General features: G+C 50.5%; 1 protein-coding gene across 1 annotated transcript; it reads left to right on the top strand.

The window, feature by feature from the left end:
• The first annotated feature begins 2,907 nt into the window (after positions 1–2,907).
• Positions 2,908–16,595, top strand: C2H20orf27 (chromosome 2 C20orf27 homolog). The gene is made up of 6 exons (XM_021155201.2): positions 2,908–3,036; positions 9,263–9,379; positions 11,036–11,178; positions 14,612–14,750; positions 15,623–15,745; positions 15,932–16,595. The coding sequence occupies exons 2-6, from the start codon at positions 9,361–9,363 to the stop codon at positions 16,030–16,032; spliced, it is 525 nt and encodes a 174-aa protein (XP_021010860.1). The 5' UTR covers positions 2,908–3,036; positions 9,263–9,360; the 3' UTR covers positions 16,033–16,595.
• The last annotated feature ends 74 nt before the right edge of the window (positions 16,596–16,669 follow it).

The raw sequence follows: 16,669 nt of genomic DNA, 5'->3' as shown, positions 1-16,669 counted from the left end.
TGTAGACCAGTCTGGCCTCGAACTCAGAAATCCGCCTGCCTCTGCCTCCCAAGTGCTGGGATTAAAGGCATGTGCCACCACTGCCCTGCTCAAACATATTTTTATTTGTGTGTGTTTGTGTGTGTGTGCGTGCATGTGCATGGGCTTGTCTGTATGTGTAACCAAATGTGTGCAGAGTCCAAGGATACCAGAAGAGGGCATCAGATCTCTTGGAATTGGAATTACAGGCAGTTGTAAGTGGGTGTTGGGAACCAAATTCTGGTTTATTGGTTTGTTTGTTTCTGAAACAGGGTTTCTCTGTGTAATAGCCCTGGCTGTTCTTGTAGACCAGGCTGGCCTCGAACTCACAGAGGTTCACCTGTCTCTGCCTCCTGAGTTCTGAGATTAAAATTGTGTGCCACCACCACCAGGCTCAAATCCTGGTCTTTTGTTTTGTTTCAAGACAGGGTTTCTCTGTGTAGTCCTGGCTGTCCTGGAACTCACTCTGTAGACCAGGTTGGCCTTGAACTCAGAAATCAACCTGCCTCTGCCTCCCAAGAGCTGGGATTAAAGGCTTGTGCCACCACTGACCAGCTCAAATTCTGGTCTTAGAGCAGCAAATTCTCTTATCCACTAAGCATCTCTCTAGCCCCCAAGCATCTATCAACTTTATTACATATTATTTTTCCAAGGATATTTATTATAGTTTAATTTTTTTATTTCATAAAGTTCAGACTACTCCGGAGCTGGAAGTGGAGTTTGCCTAACCTGCAGTTGCTCATTCCTTCTCATCTACGGCCCTCAACTCTATAAAGCCTGCTATCCTAGCTTTGGATAATAAGGCCTTGGGCACAGGAAGCTCCTTATAGGTCTGGGCACTTCTGATGTTACCATACATATGTCTCAGTGCATGGGCCCACTGAGAACAATGAGAAACAGCCATATAACTTCTATCTTGGTGTTCTGTTGGCACTCAAAGCCTTATTTTCCCCAGGCAGCTTTCCAAAACCATTTGTGGCCTTTCCTGGAGACATGTAGCATGCTTTAGTACAGGCTGCTCCATATCACAGGTTTTCCCAGGTACCCAAGATGCTCAGAGTCTAGGAACATGAGGAGTGTTGGCAAGATCAAGAAACTACAGTTCAAGGCTGGCGAGATGGCTCAGTGGGTAAGAGCACTGACTTGCCCTTCCAAAGGTCATGAGTTCAAATCCCAGCAACCACATGGTGGCTCACAACCACCCATAATGAGATATGATGCCCTCTGTGGTGTGTCTGAATTCAGCTACATTGTACTTATATATAATAATAAATAAATCTTTAAAAAAAAAGAAACCACAGTTCTTTTTGTGTGGTGGTCTCACAGTAAGCTGGGGGTGTCTCGCTTTGGGAGTCTCTTAGCACAGTAACTTACCTATCTTAACATATTCAGAAAGTATGTTAAAAGGAGTTGACAATTAGAAAATTGCCTCAGACAGTAAACTGTTAGCGATTATTCTGCTTTCAATAGAGCTCAACAAGAGATGGGTTTCAAGTGAAAAGCAGCAAAAGAGAAACAGGAATCCTGAAACTGAAAATCAACACACACCTAGGCAGCAAAATAAACATGAGAAATAGGAATCAGAGGGGACTATGGTAAACTGATGTTCCAGAGAGGCAGGGGCCCGCTACCCCCAAAGCCCTGGGTTCTTGTTTGGAATGTAAATGTGAGACTGTGTTGTTAGATCTGATATTTCAAAAGAAGACTGGAAATGAGAATCCTCTGTGAAGAAGTAGGATGAGGGGCAAGAAGATGGGAAGAAAATTATTTATAAAAGTCTCCGGGGGCTATACATCTGCAGGCTGCTTTTGCCTGGCGTGGTGGCCTTCAGGATACTTTGGAGCCACTGTCTGCTGACTTGGAAAAGAACAGATATGGAACACACCACGGGGCTTCTGGAAAGGTGGGAGTAGGGGTTGTGTAGGCTGGGATTAGAATGAAAAGTTCTCAATGTCCGCTCTGGAGGACAGAATTTTCTCAACAGCAGGGAGCGCACGTACCATCCAAAACAACGATAAAAAGTTTGAGAAGCCCTGCTGAAGACAGCAGGGAAGCACTGGGCCCTCTGAAGTAACGCTATGAAAACAATAGCTCAGAAAGACTATTTGTTACCAGCGTGCAGACAGAAGATCAGAGTCAGGTCAACAGCCATAAGGACACGGAAGAGTCGGACCTTGAGGACTCTTACAGGCAGCGACCACATTCTATTGGAAAAACAAGCAAGCTCTCAGCGGTCCAAGGCCTGTCTCCGCTAGTTAAGTTGGAGGGATCGGGAACCTGTGTGTTCTGGACTGCTCTTTCGGCACTTTAAACCTCTTGTCCTAGTCAGTGTATATAAGGATAGAGATAGTCGCACATCGACAGGTGGGCCTGTGGCAAAAATCCAAAAGCCTTAGTAAGTGCTCTATGAAGACGCCCACACCCTGTCGGGTGGGTCGAGACGCATCCCGCTGCCATGGCGACCGCCTCCTTGGAGACCAGGAGCAGAAGCTCCTGTCCCCGGGGGCGCCCGCGTACGCTCCCTTCCCCCCTTCCTACGCCGCGTGCCTTCTTTGTTCTAATGCTTATAGGGAATGGGTGAGAAAGGAAGACCGAAATCCAGACTCAGTCCAGTAGGAAAGATGACTGCTTAGCTCCGAGACAAAACTGCCGCGGATCGGAAACCTCATGGGGAAGGTCGCTCTGGTCGGTTTCCAGCAGCGGTTCCTACATTGCTCCCAGCCCGCTTCACCACCCAAGCTCGTGCCGCTGGGGTGACGTCGACTCGTGGGGCTCAGCCTCCGCGCACACGTGATGTGGAATCTCGTCGTTAATGGGTGGATCTCAGAGACAGCGCATTGGTCTAAAGTGCCCTAGCTCCGCCCCTCCACGCCCCTCAAGCCAATGAAGGAGGAGAGGGCGTGGCGCGAGGCTGATGCGGCGCGGGGCTCTTCCTCGCGCTCTCCAGCCCGCTCTGCTGCTGCTACCGCCGCCTCCGCGGTCGTTTCTGGCCGCCTGGCCGCGGGGCTCGCCTGCAAGGTGAGATGGGCCCTCCGGGCTCCGTCTAGTTTACCAGAGACGGCTCCTGGGTCTGAGATCCTCAGCTGTGCTGGAGCTGGAGGCTTTGCTTTCTAGCCTGGGGAACTCTGTAGAAGCGGGATGGGGTGGGGGATGTGGGGTCCTGGGTACAAATGACGGTTAGCGGGCAGGGTGCAAGTGACACCTGAGGGTGGGGGCGTAAATGTGGCTGACGTCCTGTTCCCACCTGGTCCTCGTGGCTCTATGTGACCTTGGAAGAGTAGCCTCTGAGCCTCCGGTGCCCGGGCACGATCATGAGGAGGATGTTGATGTTGGGAGTGTCGGCTCCGGAGACTCCTGCGTCAGCCTGGCGAGCTCAGAGAGCGCAGGGCATTATCTCAGATGGACAGATCCGCGGCCTTGCTCTTGGTGTGGGTACGTCTGAGGCCCATTCTGCTGCTCTTGTACCCTGAGAAAACAATAACACTGAGGTGGAGCGTGCCACACCCACAGGGATGGCGGTAGAAAAGGCCAGAGGGCCAGAGCCAGAGCCTCCCCAGTGTCTCGCAGAAATGGTTGGGTTTAGGTTCTGGACCAGTGCTCCTGTTAGTGAACAGGGCTCGGTTGGACAGCTTGAGTCTTTCCTCTTTAATCTTGGTGGTGGGATGTGAAGGTAGGGCATTGCTTTGCACTGGGGTGGGGAGGGGTGGGCTGGGTGGGTGGTGGGTGAGTGGGTAGGAGCAGCTTTCACCCGTGTCTCTGCTTCTTGGGTGAAAGAGTCAATCTAGAGGCCAGACGAATCCAAGCAGCCTCCTTTGATGTAAGGGGGATGTGGGAAGTGAATGCTAGGCAGAGGAGAACCTAGGAGAACCTGGTTGGTAGACAGGAAGGACTAACACCCTTTTCACAGGTCAATTCTTCCCTCCACTGTTTGTAAGAGTAAACACCCATACCATCCTTGCATCCCTGGCTTTGGGGAAGGGGGCTCCAAAGATAGGTCAAGGCTGAGGAGATAAAAGATTGCTTCCACATGCGACCTCCATGTGGCACTCCCTGTCTGAGACTTCAGTGGGTGTTCTTTGAGCTTTAAGGGGAGGTTGGATAAGTGCTTCTGCTGGGCTGAGTGATTGAGCCTGTGACTGGGTCCCTGGATGGGTGTAGGGGAGGTGGTAGGAAGAATTGAAGGTTGTTTACTGCTCTGACATAGAAAGGGCTTCTATGAGGTTGGGAATGGTGGTTGAAGAATGATTCAGAGAGGAGACGCTAAAAGGTTTGGGGCTGTGCTCCCGGCCACAGCACAACGCAAGCTGAAATTGGCTCTGTGATACCTTGGGGCTTAAAGGCTGCCTCTGGGAAGAGGTAGGTAATCAGAAGGGAGAGTGTCACAATGCAAGAGTTCCGTTTTGCCATGGATAGATAATCTTTGCCTCTTAGCTTGGAGCTTGAGTGCTAGAACAGGGCAGCCTGGACTGGACAGGGAAAAGGCCTTATGACACGGAAGACCCTGGGTTTTTCCATAACCACCACCTGTTTACCCACATGCTAGCTCTTTGGGAAGGTAGCTTCCAAGCTTTCCCCGCCCACATTTCAGTCACTCCAGTTTCCCTAAGAACATCTGAAATCCCAAGAAGCCCTTAGTGTGCCCCAGCCTGAAGCTGTCCAGGATCTCACCTGACTTATATATATTTGTTTTTTACTTACTAATTGTTTAGAGATACTGTCTCAGGTAGCCCAGGCTGTCCTTACAATCACTCTGTAGCCAAGGATGACCTTGAACTCCCGATCCTCCGGCTTCTACTAACCAAGTCTGCCTGCTGCCATACCCAGTTTTCTCTCCTCTCACTCCTGATTTGTCGATAGCCATCTAAGGGCAGGGGCATCATCTTCTTTGCCAGATGAGGGGCCTAAAGTAGAAAAGGCACCACAGCAGCCTCCTCCATAGTCTTCCCGGAGCCCTGGAGTGAGGAAAGGAAGAAGGGCAGGGGAGGGGCCTCCTTCATCTCTTAGCTAGTTTCTGAGAAGCTGAACTCTCCGAGGGCTCCTCCAAGAGTGACCAGAAGTGCCTTTCTTCCCGTGAAATTGCCTTTGCTCTAGGAACCAAGTCCCCGGAGCTCTGTTTTTGTGGTGGTTAAGGGTTGAAGAGGGAGAGTAGAGGGTAGGGGCATTTTCACAGAGTCCTAGGCACAGCCACACAGGCCCAGAGAAGATCAGGCCACTGCTTACTCTATTGGAGAAGTGAAATGGCTTGTCCTCACAGCCAGCGGGGCGTGTGTGTGTGTGTGTGTGTGTGGGGGGGGGGGGTCTAGTCTGAATTTGATTGGCTACTGTCTCCCCAGCCCTGGGGTGGGGAGGGGTCTGTGTGGTTTAGGTGACAGTGGGAACTTAGGTGCAGGCTGGAGGCATGGCCAGGCTAGAGGTTGTGAGGTGGCCTAGCAGGTCCCTGTGGACAGGACTACAGCGGGAGAGGCCCAGTGGCCTCTTTTCCTGCTTCTAATGAGGAATTTGTGTGGATGAGTGTAGCTCCCATGGGGCGGCCACTAGCAGGTTGTCTGGTGTGAAAGGAGGTTTGGTTTTTTCAGGCTCTTGTGGGTCCCTGCTGTTACTTGCCTTACCATTCTTAGGGTTACAGGCAGTTCCTGCACAATGGCCCACCTTCACTGGCCTCTGCAGGAAATGGAGGTCTTGCTTTCAGCAGCTTGTTCATCTTGGGGTGCGCATGGGCAGGAACTGACTGACTGTCGTAATCCTTCAGAGGGAGAGTGGACGGAAACCTCACTTGGGAGGAGGTTGCCTTCCAGAGCAAGAGTTGACTAAGAGATGAGTGTGAAAAGTTCCTGAGAGTCACTAGCCCCAAGCACACCATATCTAGCCCAGTTGAGCTTGCCTCACAATGTCATTCATTAATTCAATCAACATATGTAAACTGAATTCATCTTCCTCTCCAGTGCCCTGATGGATGCTGGGGACATTTGGCAAAGCCATTAGTCACTGCCCTTAATGACAAGAAAGATTAAAGTAAGTTATTACAGAGTGAGAGGGAACACGGCTAGGCCTTCCCTAGGGTTGGGGTGGAGTGTGAGCTGCTTTCCTAAGATGGTGGGGCTGGAGCTGAGCTGAGCTTAGGTGTAGATGAGCACTGGGGAACTTCCAGCTGAGGGCCTGGACAAAGGTAGACTGGGATGACTCCAGGTCAGACTGTTTTGTTAAAAGGGCTTGTGGGAGTCTCTGCTCACCAGCCACTGGTCATCCACCTCTCTAAGAAGTGTCTAGAGATATGGAGAACCTTACAGATGCTGGGCTGTGGCTGTCCCTATGGCTGTAGCAGTGTGAAGAAGAGCAGCCTCCCTGGTCACTCATCACAGCCTGGAGCCTACCACTTTAGGAAATGACTGGAATGTTTTCTGAGGCTAGGTTCCCTGGAGGCAAGCTGACCATCAGCAACCCTCGCCGGATGCTTAGGGCAGAGCCCGCTGCTCTTCATTCCGGGGCCTGTGAGGGAGCTTCTGTGAGGGCGTTGATGGTGCATGTTCCAGTACTGGCTGCTTCTGCATCCCAGAGTCTGGAGTCTTGGAATTCCATGCATCTCTCCAGGCTTCTTTTTACTAGGGTTATCTATCCTGGAACCCAAGCTCTGAACACCCTAGCCACGGTGGGGGACTGGGTAGACTTGTCTGGCAACAGGCAGTAGGGAAGAAAGAAAGTCCCAGAGGTTACCAGGACTGATCAGTACTCGAGACAGGCCCAGCCACTGACTATAAATGCTACCCTGTAGCTTCTCTTCATTCTCTGAATTATGCAAGGTCACTCCTGGGTCACTCATCTCTAAACACTTCAGTGTGGCTTCTCTGCAAAACATGGACATGCATATATAGTACAATTCCATTATCTCAGTGAATAAAATCAGTTTTTCAGACTGGCCTCAAACTCTCTGTGTCACTAAGGAGGTCAGTAGGGCTTCAGTCCCCTGGTTTTAAGCCGCTGTGTGAATGCTGGGAGCTGAACCTGGGTCCTCGGTAAGAGCAATAAGTGTTCTTAGCCATTACTCCAGCCCTTCTTAATATATTTGAATCAAGTTAACTCACACAGTGCTGTGGCATTGCCACACATTAAGCAGGTACTCTACTGTTGAGTCCATCTCAAGGTTTCTAAATATTGGTCTCTCTGTCTCTTCCTTCTAATAGTGTCTCACTTTACAGACCAGGCTGGCCTCAGACTCAGAGATCTACATGCCTCTGCATTCCAAGTACTAAGATTAAAGCCATGCCAGCACATTCAACTCCCAGATGTCCTCTCTCCAAGCTTTATCTCATTTTTAATTGTATGTATGTGACTGCTGGGGGTATGTGCTCATAAGTATAGGTATCAGGAGAGGCCAGAGAGGTTTTTAGATCCCCCGGGGTTGGAGTAACTTACTGGCAATTGCAAGCTGTCTGACATGGGTTCTAGGACTCAGACTCCGATCCTCTCCAAGAGTGGTACATCCGCTGAGCCATCCAGTCTTTCAAATGTGTTGTTTTAATAGAGAGTTCGAAACCCCTCCCACCATTTCTTGTAGTTGATGAGTCAAAAGGGTCTGCTTTCTTGTAGAATTTATCTGCCTTCTTGGTGCCTTGTGTGAGTGTTAATCTAAAGCAAGTTGATAGAACTGTTCAGGCCACGTCACAGCTATTCAAAGTAGTATTGTTTCAGTGCAAAAGCTGCCACAAATGACACACAAATGAGTAAGAGAAATTGTAACCCAATGAACCTTTATTTGCAAACAAACAATCAGGCTGTGACCCAATTCCATATCTAGAGCACTCTCCCATATCTCTTTCATTTAGAAACAGGTCAGTTGTCCTGTGGCCTAGCCTGCCTTCTGGATGGTCTCGATGCGTGCGCACAGTTACTTAATCTGTTCCACAGTCCTGTGTGTTTGGTTAAGTTGGGTGTAGAGGCTCAGTTAGGCCTAGCCTAAGCATCTTTATCAGTCATCCTGTCAGAGACGCTGTGACTTCATGCAGGCTGTCTCACTTCAGGGACATGGCTGTGTTGTCCCACAGTGAGTGAGGGGAGGTGTTTTTTCTCCCCATTGCCATCTGTGCCATCCTCCCTTTGGGTCACCAGATCATCTGTCAGAGCCACTTGGGCATCTCTCACGGGGGGGGGGGGGGTCAGCAGCATCTCGAGAGTCCTTGCCTCTGGTGTTTGTTTCTTTAGGAGCGCAGAATGATTTGGCGTTTGATCCTTTCTTCTTAGCAGGAAGTTGCCTGCAAAGATGGCAGTTCGCGTACAGGCTGAGTTATTTCCCTCTAATCACCCGATTCCGTAGCAAACGGCTGAGGCACTGCTGCCTCGGTGGTACGTGAGGATAGGGTGTGCTTTGCCTGCTTCCCGCCTTTTCTGTAGTCTGCACACATGCTGCTTTTGTTTATTCCATCTCTTCCATCAGGGAGGTGCCATCACTGTTTATTTTTGATGCTTAAATGGGCTCTACCCTACCATCAGAAGTTTCCCAAGAATGCCTCATGGTGGTTCTTTTTGATTTTGCTGCATGTATGTGTGTGTGTGTACACTTGCATATGTATGAAGGTTAGAGGAGAGGAATAGGAGTTGTTTCCCTTCTGCCATGTGGGTCCCCCAGATTAAATTCAGGTCATCAGGCTTGGCAGCAAGTGCCTGTACCCGCTGACCCATCTCAGCTTCTTACAGTTACTTTTGCACTGAGGCAGCCCTTGGGTTGCTGAGCCAGAGGCCTCTGTGACTCAGGATCTAAACAGCAGGCTTGGACAGGGGCCACCTCCTCCACAGGACTCTGTATGTGGCCTTGACTGACTGTCAGAATATGAGTATGAATATGAAATCTTATGAGGTCGTCTCTTATTCTTACCACTTGTGATCATACTTTTGACTGACCTGTATCTACTTGAACTGGGTGTATGACCTGAATAATAGAGTCCTGTTCTTTGGGGTCAGCAATACCAGAAATAGCCTCTAAAAATCGCCAGTAAAGACAACCTCCTTTCTTCCTACCGTCTTAGGTAGCTGGACACAGGAGTCCTATGTTGGTACTTCGGCAGGGCTGGACTGAGGGGTATGTGTGTGTGTGTGTGTGTGTGTTGTGTGTTAACTAGAAGGGTCAGACAGAAGCTCTTGTGTCTTCTGAAAGCAATAAGGGTTTTCCAAAGGGAGCCCTCCTCCCTGGTTCCCACCAGCCATTGGCTGACAGGTGGTCTTGACGCCTGTTTCCTTACTCCTCATCCTTCAGGTTCCTGCTGCTGTCTCTGGAGCATGGCAGGCTGCTGAGGTTGAGTGGCAGTGTCAAGTAGGAGCTGCGTGTCTTGCCCAGTGGCAGGGAGCGTGTCCATGGCTGCAGCCAACAGAGGTGAGTGCTGTAAGTCTGTCCGTTGTATGAGCACTTGGAGTGGCCGGGTGGATGGAGTACTGTTACACATCGGGCTTGTTTCTGCCCTGAATGTGAGATGTCTCTGTTCAGAATATGCCAGTGCTTGTGCTTGGGTCCAGGATCACCCATGCCCCAGCAGGGAGCCCTGCTTGCTCCTCGGTTCGCCATTCTCTGGAAGTATATGCTTTTGCATCCACATATATGCCAGTCCCTCTGTTCCACTGGTTGCAGTGTTAAAGGACATGAGGGCTGGGCTGGTTGAACATCAGACACCTGGGCCAGGCCCTCAGCATGAATCTAGAAGGCTTTAGGTAAAGGAAACGGTACGATTTGAGACTCAGGTTGAAGGGGGCTTACCAGGGACTATGGCTCTAAGTGTTTGGCAGGGCTTCTGCTGAGTATCCAAGAACCTAGGCCAGTGCCAGTCCAGGCCCTCCCACCAAAATGATTCCGGATCAGACTCTTGAGAGGCCTAAGGCCTTGCTGGAGGATCAGAGAGGGCTGGGGTCGAGCCCTTGGTTTCTCAGAGGCTCTTGGCTATCTTCCAGCCTGGTAGGATGTTTAAATCCCTGCCCTTTCTGGCCTTAGAACTCTCAATACATCACAGTGGTCGCGAATAACCCTCACAGCCCCTCATCGGCACTAGGGGTAGACTGGAATGCCCCTCAGCCTCTTCAGTGCTAGTGACCATCCATCTTGCCTAGCAGTTCAAACCTCTTCTAAGAGTCCAAGTGGTTTTTTGTTTTTGGTTTTTGTTTATTGTTTTTTGTTTTTTCTCAAAAGTGTGGTTTTGAACAGGCTTCATTGTAAGTGGATTCACTAGAGTCCGTCCTTATCACTGTGCCCCAGGTTGGCTGGAGTTATCAGGAGTCACAGGCTGGGCCTATCTCATGCACTAACAAACCAGGAAGGGAAGGTGTCACTGGGGTTGGGGAGATGGTTCAGCAGTCCTCTTGAAGAAGACCTGGGCTAAGTTTCCAGCACTCATAGCAGGAAACCCAGAGCCTCTTGTAAATCCAGTTCCTTCAAGTCTGTTGCCTTTGTTGTTGCTGTCCCCGCTCCCCAACCCCCCAGACAGGGTTTTACTTTTGGTGCCATCTGACCTTGAACTCAGAATCACCTGCCTCTGCCTCCCAAGCTAGGATTAAAAGTGTGTGCTATTATGCCTGGCAGATCCAATGCTTTCTTGTTTGACACGTTGGTCACATAAACTCAGACAGAAAGACAGACAACACAAACACACAAATAAATAAATAAATGAATAAATAAATAAAATCTTAAAAACAAATAGATGGCAGGACGGAGAGCTTGGAACTACAGACAGTGCTACTGTCCACTGAATGATGGTGTAGAGAAGGTGCCAGCCTCTTTCCCTCCAATTGAGGGTCCCATCAGCTACTCCCTGAGTCTTTCTCACACGTTTGCTGGGAAGGGCACAACTGTGGGAAGACTACAGGTAGGTGTCTGTGTGTGGGTGGTGCTCAAGCCTCAAGGTTCACAGTCTCTACTGTTACTGGTCAGTGTACTCTGGGTGATGTCAGGAGCAGTCTGAGCATGGGGAGGAAACAAAGAGATGTGGTTTCCTGGTGATGCAGGAATCTGGCAGTCCCTGGAGCCTTCTCCTCCTCTTCCTAGGCAGTAAGCCCAGAGTCCGAAGTATCCGCTTTGCAGCAGGCCATGATGCAGAAGGCTCCCAGAGCCACGTCCACTTTGATGAAAAGCTGCATGACTCGGTGGTCATGGTTACTCAGGAGAGTGACAACAGCTTCCTAGTCAAGGTAAGCGAGCTCCCCCCCTGTCACCAGCCTCACTCCTCCTTCCTCTTCCCTGGCTTCTAGCTGTCCTATCCATCTAACCCTTCCCTAGCTGGGGTCTCAGGCACATCCTTGCCTCTTCTTGGGCCTTGGCTTCTTCATCTTTAAAATGGGAGGTAAGGAAATCAGTGAATGCCGTAGACTAGAAGGCTGGTTGGAGGCTGCGATGTTGTGGGCCTGAATCAGGCCTAGGCATGCTGTCCTGGCGTGTGGCCTTGGGCAGTTTGTCCCCCATTTCTCTTCTCCCTTCTTTTGACTCCATATGTTTCTTCACTTACTTGTTTTGTTGGAGCATGCACGCCATAGCCACACATGGAGGTCAGAGGACAGCTTGCCTGAGTCTGGTCTCTCTTCTGCTTTGTGGGTTCCGGGGATTAAACTCTGGTCATCAGGCTTGACGGCAGAGTTTTTACTTGCTAAGCCATCTCACCAGCCAGCTAGCTCTTCACACCCCACATTATACTTCACACACCCAGCAGTATGGCTCCTTCAAACCCACTTAGAAGGGACAGGAAGGACTGTTTGGAGGGGACAGGTTAAGGGAAATAGGGATTGAGACCTTCAGGTTGGTCAGTGAGTCAGGGTCCCAGAGTTGAGCAGAAGTGCCCTAGGGTGAGGGCCTGCTGCCCTTCTCACTAGGGCCCCAGGTTTGTATTCTTTTCTGTTCAACTCTAAAGTCTTCATTCTCTTTTGTTTATTTCCCTGGGAGCCATCTCAGCTGATGGCTCCCAGGGAAATAAACAAAATAAAGGCACTAAAAAATTTGACAGGACAGTTAAAGGTAGTCACGGGCACATGGCCCAGAAGTGACCATGGTGAATATGTTAGTGCATTTTTTTTTTTTCAAAACAATTTCCAAAAGCTAGTATTGTTGGTAGTAGGGTTTTTTCGTTTGTTTGTTTATTTGTTTTTGTTTTTGGAGAGAGGGTTTCTCTGTGTAGCTCTGACTGGTCTGGAACTTGATCTGTAGACTAGGCTGGCCTGGAACCTCAGAGAGATCCACCTGCCCCTGCCTCCTGAGTGCTGGGGTAAAAGGTGTGTGCCACCACACCCGGCTGCCATGTTTTTTGCTTGCTTCTGTTTGCAAACTGTTTCCTGACTGCCAGGAAATAATTTTCAATGAGATTTCACCCCCATCTGGTATTTGGCATATGTCGTGGCTGCTTCTGTGTTCTGGGTGTTTCCATTCCTTTTATAAATTAGGGTGCTAGAAAGCTTTGTCCTCCACATCTCTGAGTATTTCCCTGGCAAGTGTCACAACTGGACCCCAGGTCACAGTATTGCAAGTACAGCCAGAAGGTCTTTAAGATTTCTTTTAAAATTATTACTGTGTGTGCACTGTACTGCATGTGCCATAGCGTGTATGTGGAGCTCAGGGAGCACTGTGTGCCATCAGGACTTCACACTGGACTGACCTCACGTCCAAAGCCTGTGTGTGTGGCAAGTGCCTCTATCCATTGAGTCATCTTACCAGCCCCTAGGAAGCCTTTTTTAAAAAACTTTTTCTTCCTTCTTTCCTTCCTTCCTTCCTTCCTTCCTTCCTTCCTTCCTTCCTTCCTTCCTTCCTTCCTTCCTTCCTATCTTATCTATCTATCTATCTATCTATCTATCTATCTATCTATCTATCTATCTACTATCGAGACAGGGTTTTTCTATGTATCCCTTGGCCATCCTGGAATTCACTCTGTAGACCAGGCTGGCCTCAGACTCAGAGATCCACCTGCCTCTGCCCCTAGAGTCCTGGGATTAAAGGCGTGCGCCCAGCCTTTTTACATTTATTTATTTTGGGGGAAGTGTGTTAGAGCATACATATGGAGGTGTGGACATCTTTCGAAAGTCAGTCCACCCCTTCTTCTGGGTAGGTTCTGAGGACCAGATTCAGGTTGTCAGGTCAGTGGTGAGCACCATTTCACCCACTGTGCCCACTCAGGAGACCTGGTTTTTGAGGACCATTGACATGGCTTAGCAGGTAAAGGTACTTGCCCAGCCTGGCTACCTAAGTTTGGTCCCAGAACCTACTTGGTGGGAGGATAGAGCCAGCTACTGCAAATTATCATCTGACCTCCACAGCACTATAGCATGTGGTAAGTCAATAAAAAGAAACACAATTTTTTTTTAAAAGTGTTGTTTTGCTTTCTTAAGACAGGGTCTCATAGAGTACTCCAAGCTGTCCTTGAACTGGCTGTGTAGCCAAGGATGACCTTGGACTTCCCATCCCTCTGCCCCTGCCTCCAGAGTGCTGGGATTACAGGTATGCCCCACTAGGCCTGATTTGATTTGGTGATGGGAGCAAACCCAGGGCCATGCATGCTAGACAGGCACTCTACCAACTGAGCTATGGCCTCAGCTCACTGGGTAGCTCACACTGCTCTTGAACTTGTAGCAGTCCTGCTGCCTTGGTCTCTGTGCTGGGAGTAGACGAGAACTACCCTGCCTGCCTCAGAAAGCTTTCAGAAGGACACTCTTCTCAGAAGCATTTCAGATTCTGACCCTTCACACCAAAAATTTCCTAAGGCCCCTGTCCCAGAGGGACAGCATTGGTTTGCCAGGCAGTATATCTGGATGACAGAAATGACTTGGGCCATGAGCAGAGGTCACTGATCACATGGCAACGCTGAGTGTGCAGGTAGGCACACATCCATAACTACGTGTCGGCAGACAGGATCACAGGTTTAGTTAATATTTGGCTTTTGACTTGCTGGGGGCTCCCACAGCTGGTTTAGTGGTTTGTTGTTGTTGTAGTTAGTTAGTTTGGTTGGTTCTTGGTATCAAAACCAATGACTCATACGCGTTGAATACATAGTCTACCACTGAGCCATTCCCTAAATCCTAATGTCCAGTTCTCCAGTTCTGTTTTCTCTCCAATCCCATGCCATCTATCAAGTCATGAAGTCACCAGCATTCCTTCCTGGCCTGCTTGATCTGGATAGGTGCTGGAGTGACGTTTCCCCTCCCTGGCTGTGGCTGGTTTCTTACTGAGTACTACACAGGACAGGAGTGACCAGGAGGTCTAGGAAGGACTTTTCTATTGTTCACAATGTGACCTCTAGGCAGTCACTTCCTGACTTCCATATTCTTATCTATAAAACTGAGGCCTATGGGGTCTCTGAGACAGACACTGGGGCATGACCCTTCACACAAAAAAGTTCCTAAGGCCCCTGTCCCATAGGGACAGCATTGGTTGCCAGGCAGTGTATCTGGACAACAGAAATCACTTGGGCTTTGAGCCTTAAGGGGAAGGGATTGTTGAAAGGCCTGGAACAGCTGGAGAGTAGCAAGCGTTGGGCTCCCAGGGAGGCAGGTGCTGGGGCCCACCAGGAGCCCAGGCGGCAGCGGTCCTGATGCCCTAGGAGGAGCCCCAGTGAAGGTGCTTCTCCCTCCTCCCCTGTTGCTGCAGGTTGGCTTCCTGAAGATCCTGCACAGGTATGAGATTACCTTCACTCTGCCTCCCGTGCGCAGACTGAGCAAGGACATCCGTGAGACCCCTGTCCACAGCTTGCACCTCAAGCTGCTCAGCGTCACACCCACCTCAGAAGGTAGGTCCCTCCTGGGCTGCGAGGGCCTGCTGGGAGTAGGAGGGAGAACGGGTGTTTCTTTGCCCTTTCCCTAGCTAGGGTGATCAGGCTGCTCAGTAAAAGTCAGAGGCTTGGCACCTCCTTGAGTTTCCAGTGTGGGAACATGGCAGTTCCAGTCCTAGGCGTCCATTTTTGGACAGAAAATCCATTCCATTGACATACACTCCAGGTTTGCATACCTATTCACTGTCTGATGGTACCTTCAGTGGAGAGGTCCCAGAGATGGGAGCCACTGAGGAACTAACTGCCTTTGGGCCTCCAGCCTTCCCTCTCATCTTCCCGGATAAAAAGGCAGGAGCTGTAGAAGCTTTGGGTGGCTAATATCTAGAATGTTCCATCCAGGCATTGGGTTCTACGCTGCTTCTCCAGCTGGCTTCTGGCACTGTCCCGACTCTTGGTCACCAGCCTGACAGAGACTAGGGTGCAAGTTTCAAGGGTACGAAGCTGAGTACTGGCTTCAATTCCATGTCCCCACTTCTGCTTCCTAATCACTTGCTGTTTAGCAGATGTTCCTTCCTCTCCACCCCATCTGTTCAAAGCCCACTTTGACAGCCTCTCCTTGATCTCCATCACCCCCTTCCTGCCATTTTGTGTGGCACTAGTGGGACCTTAGAAGGATGAATTAGACCCTGTCTTTCACCTTTAGAGCCACACTGAGTTCTTAGGCCAGAGGCACATTGGCCTTATTTGAAAGGATGGGGAGTTTCTTAAGTCCTGTACCAGCTCTGTGGGGTGGGTCTCTGAAGGGACCATCTGGGGACTGTGCATGCTGGGGACAGTATGGAAGAGCTGTGGGAGGTACTGATTGCCTATCCATCCCTGTCCTCCAACAGGTTACAGCATCAAGTGTGAGTACTCGGCACACAAAGAAGGTGTTCTCAAAGAGGAGATGCTCCTGGCCTGCGAGGGTGACATAGGCACCTGTGTGCGTGTGACGGTGCAGGCGCGGGTCATGGGTGAGTTAGGGTTAGGGCAGGTCTGGTTAGAGGAGGGAGACATGAGACTGGCTTCAAGAGATTCTTGAAGCTGGCAGGGTCTTTCCCCAAATCCCCAGCTAATGCCAGGGAGAGGTCCCTGTGGAATATACCTTGTGTGGTGCCAGCATGCAGCCAGCACACTCTAACTTGGGGCCTACCTTGCAGACCGGCACCACGGTACACCCATGCTGCTGGATGGTGTCAAGTGTGTGGGCGCCGAGCTGGAGTATGACTCGGAACAGAGCGATTGGCACGGCTTCGACTGAGGCCTGGGACCGTGCCTGCCTGCCTGCCTGCCTGCCTGAGCCCCTGAGCCTTAAACTTCACCTGCTCCCCGACATGCTGCGTGACGGTGTGGCTTCCTCACCTCTCCCCTGGTGGGCATGGCAGGGCTAGACTTTGCTCATGCCCCCCCCCCTTCTGCCTTCATTCCTTCCACCACCCTGCCTCTCCAGTCTCCTCCCCCACTTCCTCCTCTCCCATGTGCCTGAGTCTCCTGACCGAAGAAAAGGGTTGAGCCCCAAGGAGGCTATCTGAGAGGAGGGACCTGGGGTGGGGTTTACCTCTTCCACCCCAAGCCATAGGGGGCTCTAGCTAGGGATTGGGAGGGGACAGGTGGCTGTCTGTGTGACATTGATGCCCCATTGCTGCTGCTACTGTCGTCTCCCCTTCTCCACCTCTGCTGCCCTCATCTCCCTTCCCCACTGCTGGTTGTGTGGTGAGGAGGTTCAGTTCCTAGCCCCTACCCCCTCAGGTCTGTGGTACTTGGTTTTTAAATGACTGGTTGGGATAGAGACCTCAATAAATAAAAACTCCGGTAGATTTCAGAGGTTAGCGGGGGCTTTTTGTTCTCTGGGGTTGGAAGCCCACCCTATCCTTCATAGATGGGCCAACGAGATCAGG

The sequence above is a fragment of the Mus caroli genome, chromosome 2 (assembly GCF_900094665.2).
Source record: "Mus caroli chromosome 2, CAROLI_EIJ_v1.1, whole genome shotgun sequence".
Classification (NCBI taxonomy): Eukaryota; Metazoa; Chordata; class Mammalia; order Rodentia; family Muridae; genus Mus; species Mus caroli.
This window is presented reverse-complemented; position numbering and strand designations above follow the sequence as displayed.

Coding starts and splice junctions, on each gene's coding strand:
- C2H20orf27 (XM_021155201.2), top strand. Junction 11,179..14,611: donor ACAACAGCTTCCTAGTCAAG/GTAAGCGAGCTC, acceptor CTGTTGCTGCAG/GTTGGCTTCCTGAAGATCCT. Junction 14,751..15,622: donor CGTCACACCCACCTCAGAAG/GTAGGTCCCTCC, acceptor GTCCTCCAACAG/GTTACAGCATCAAGTGTGAG.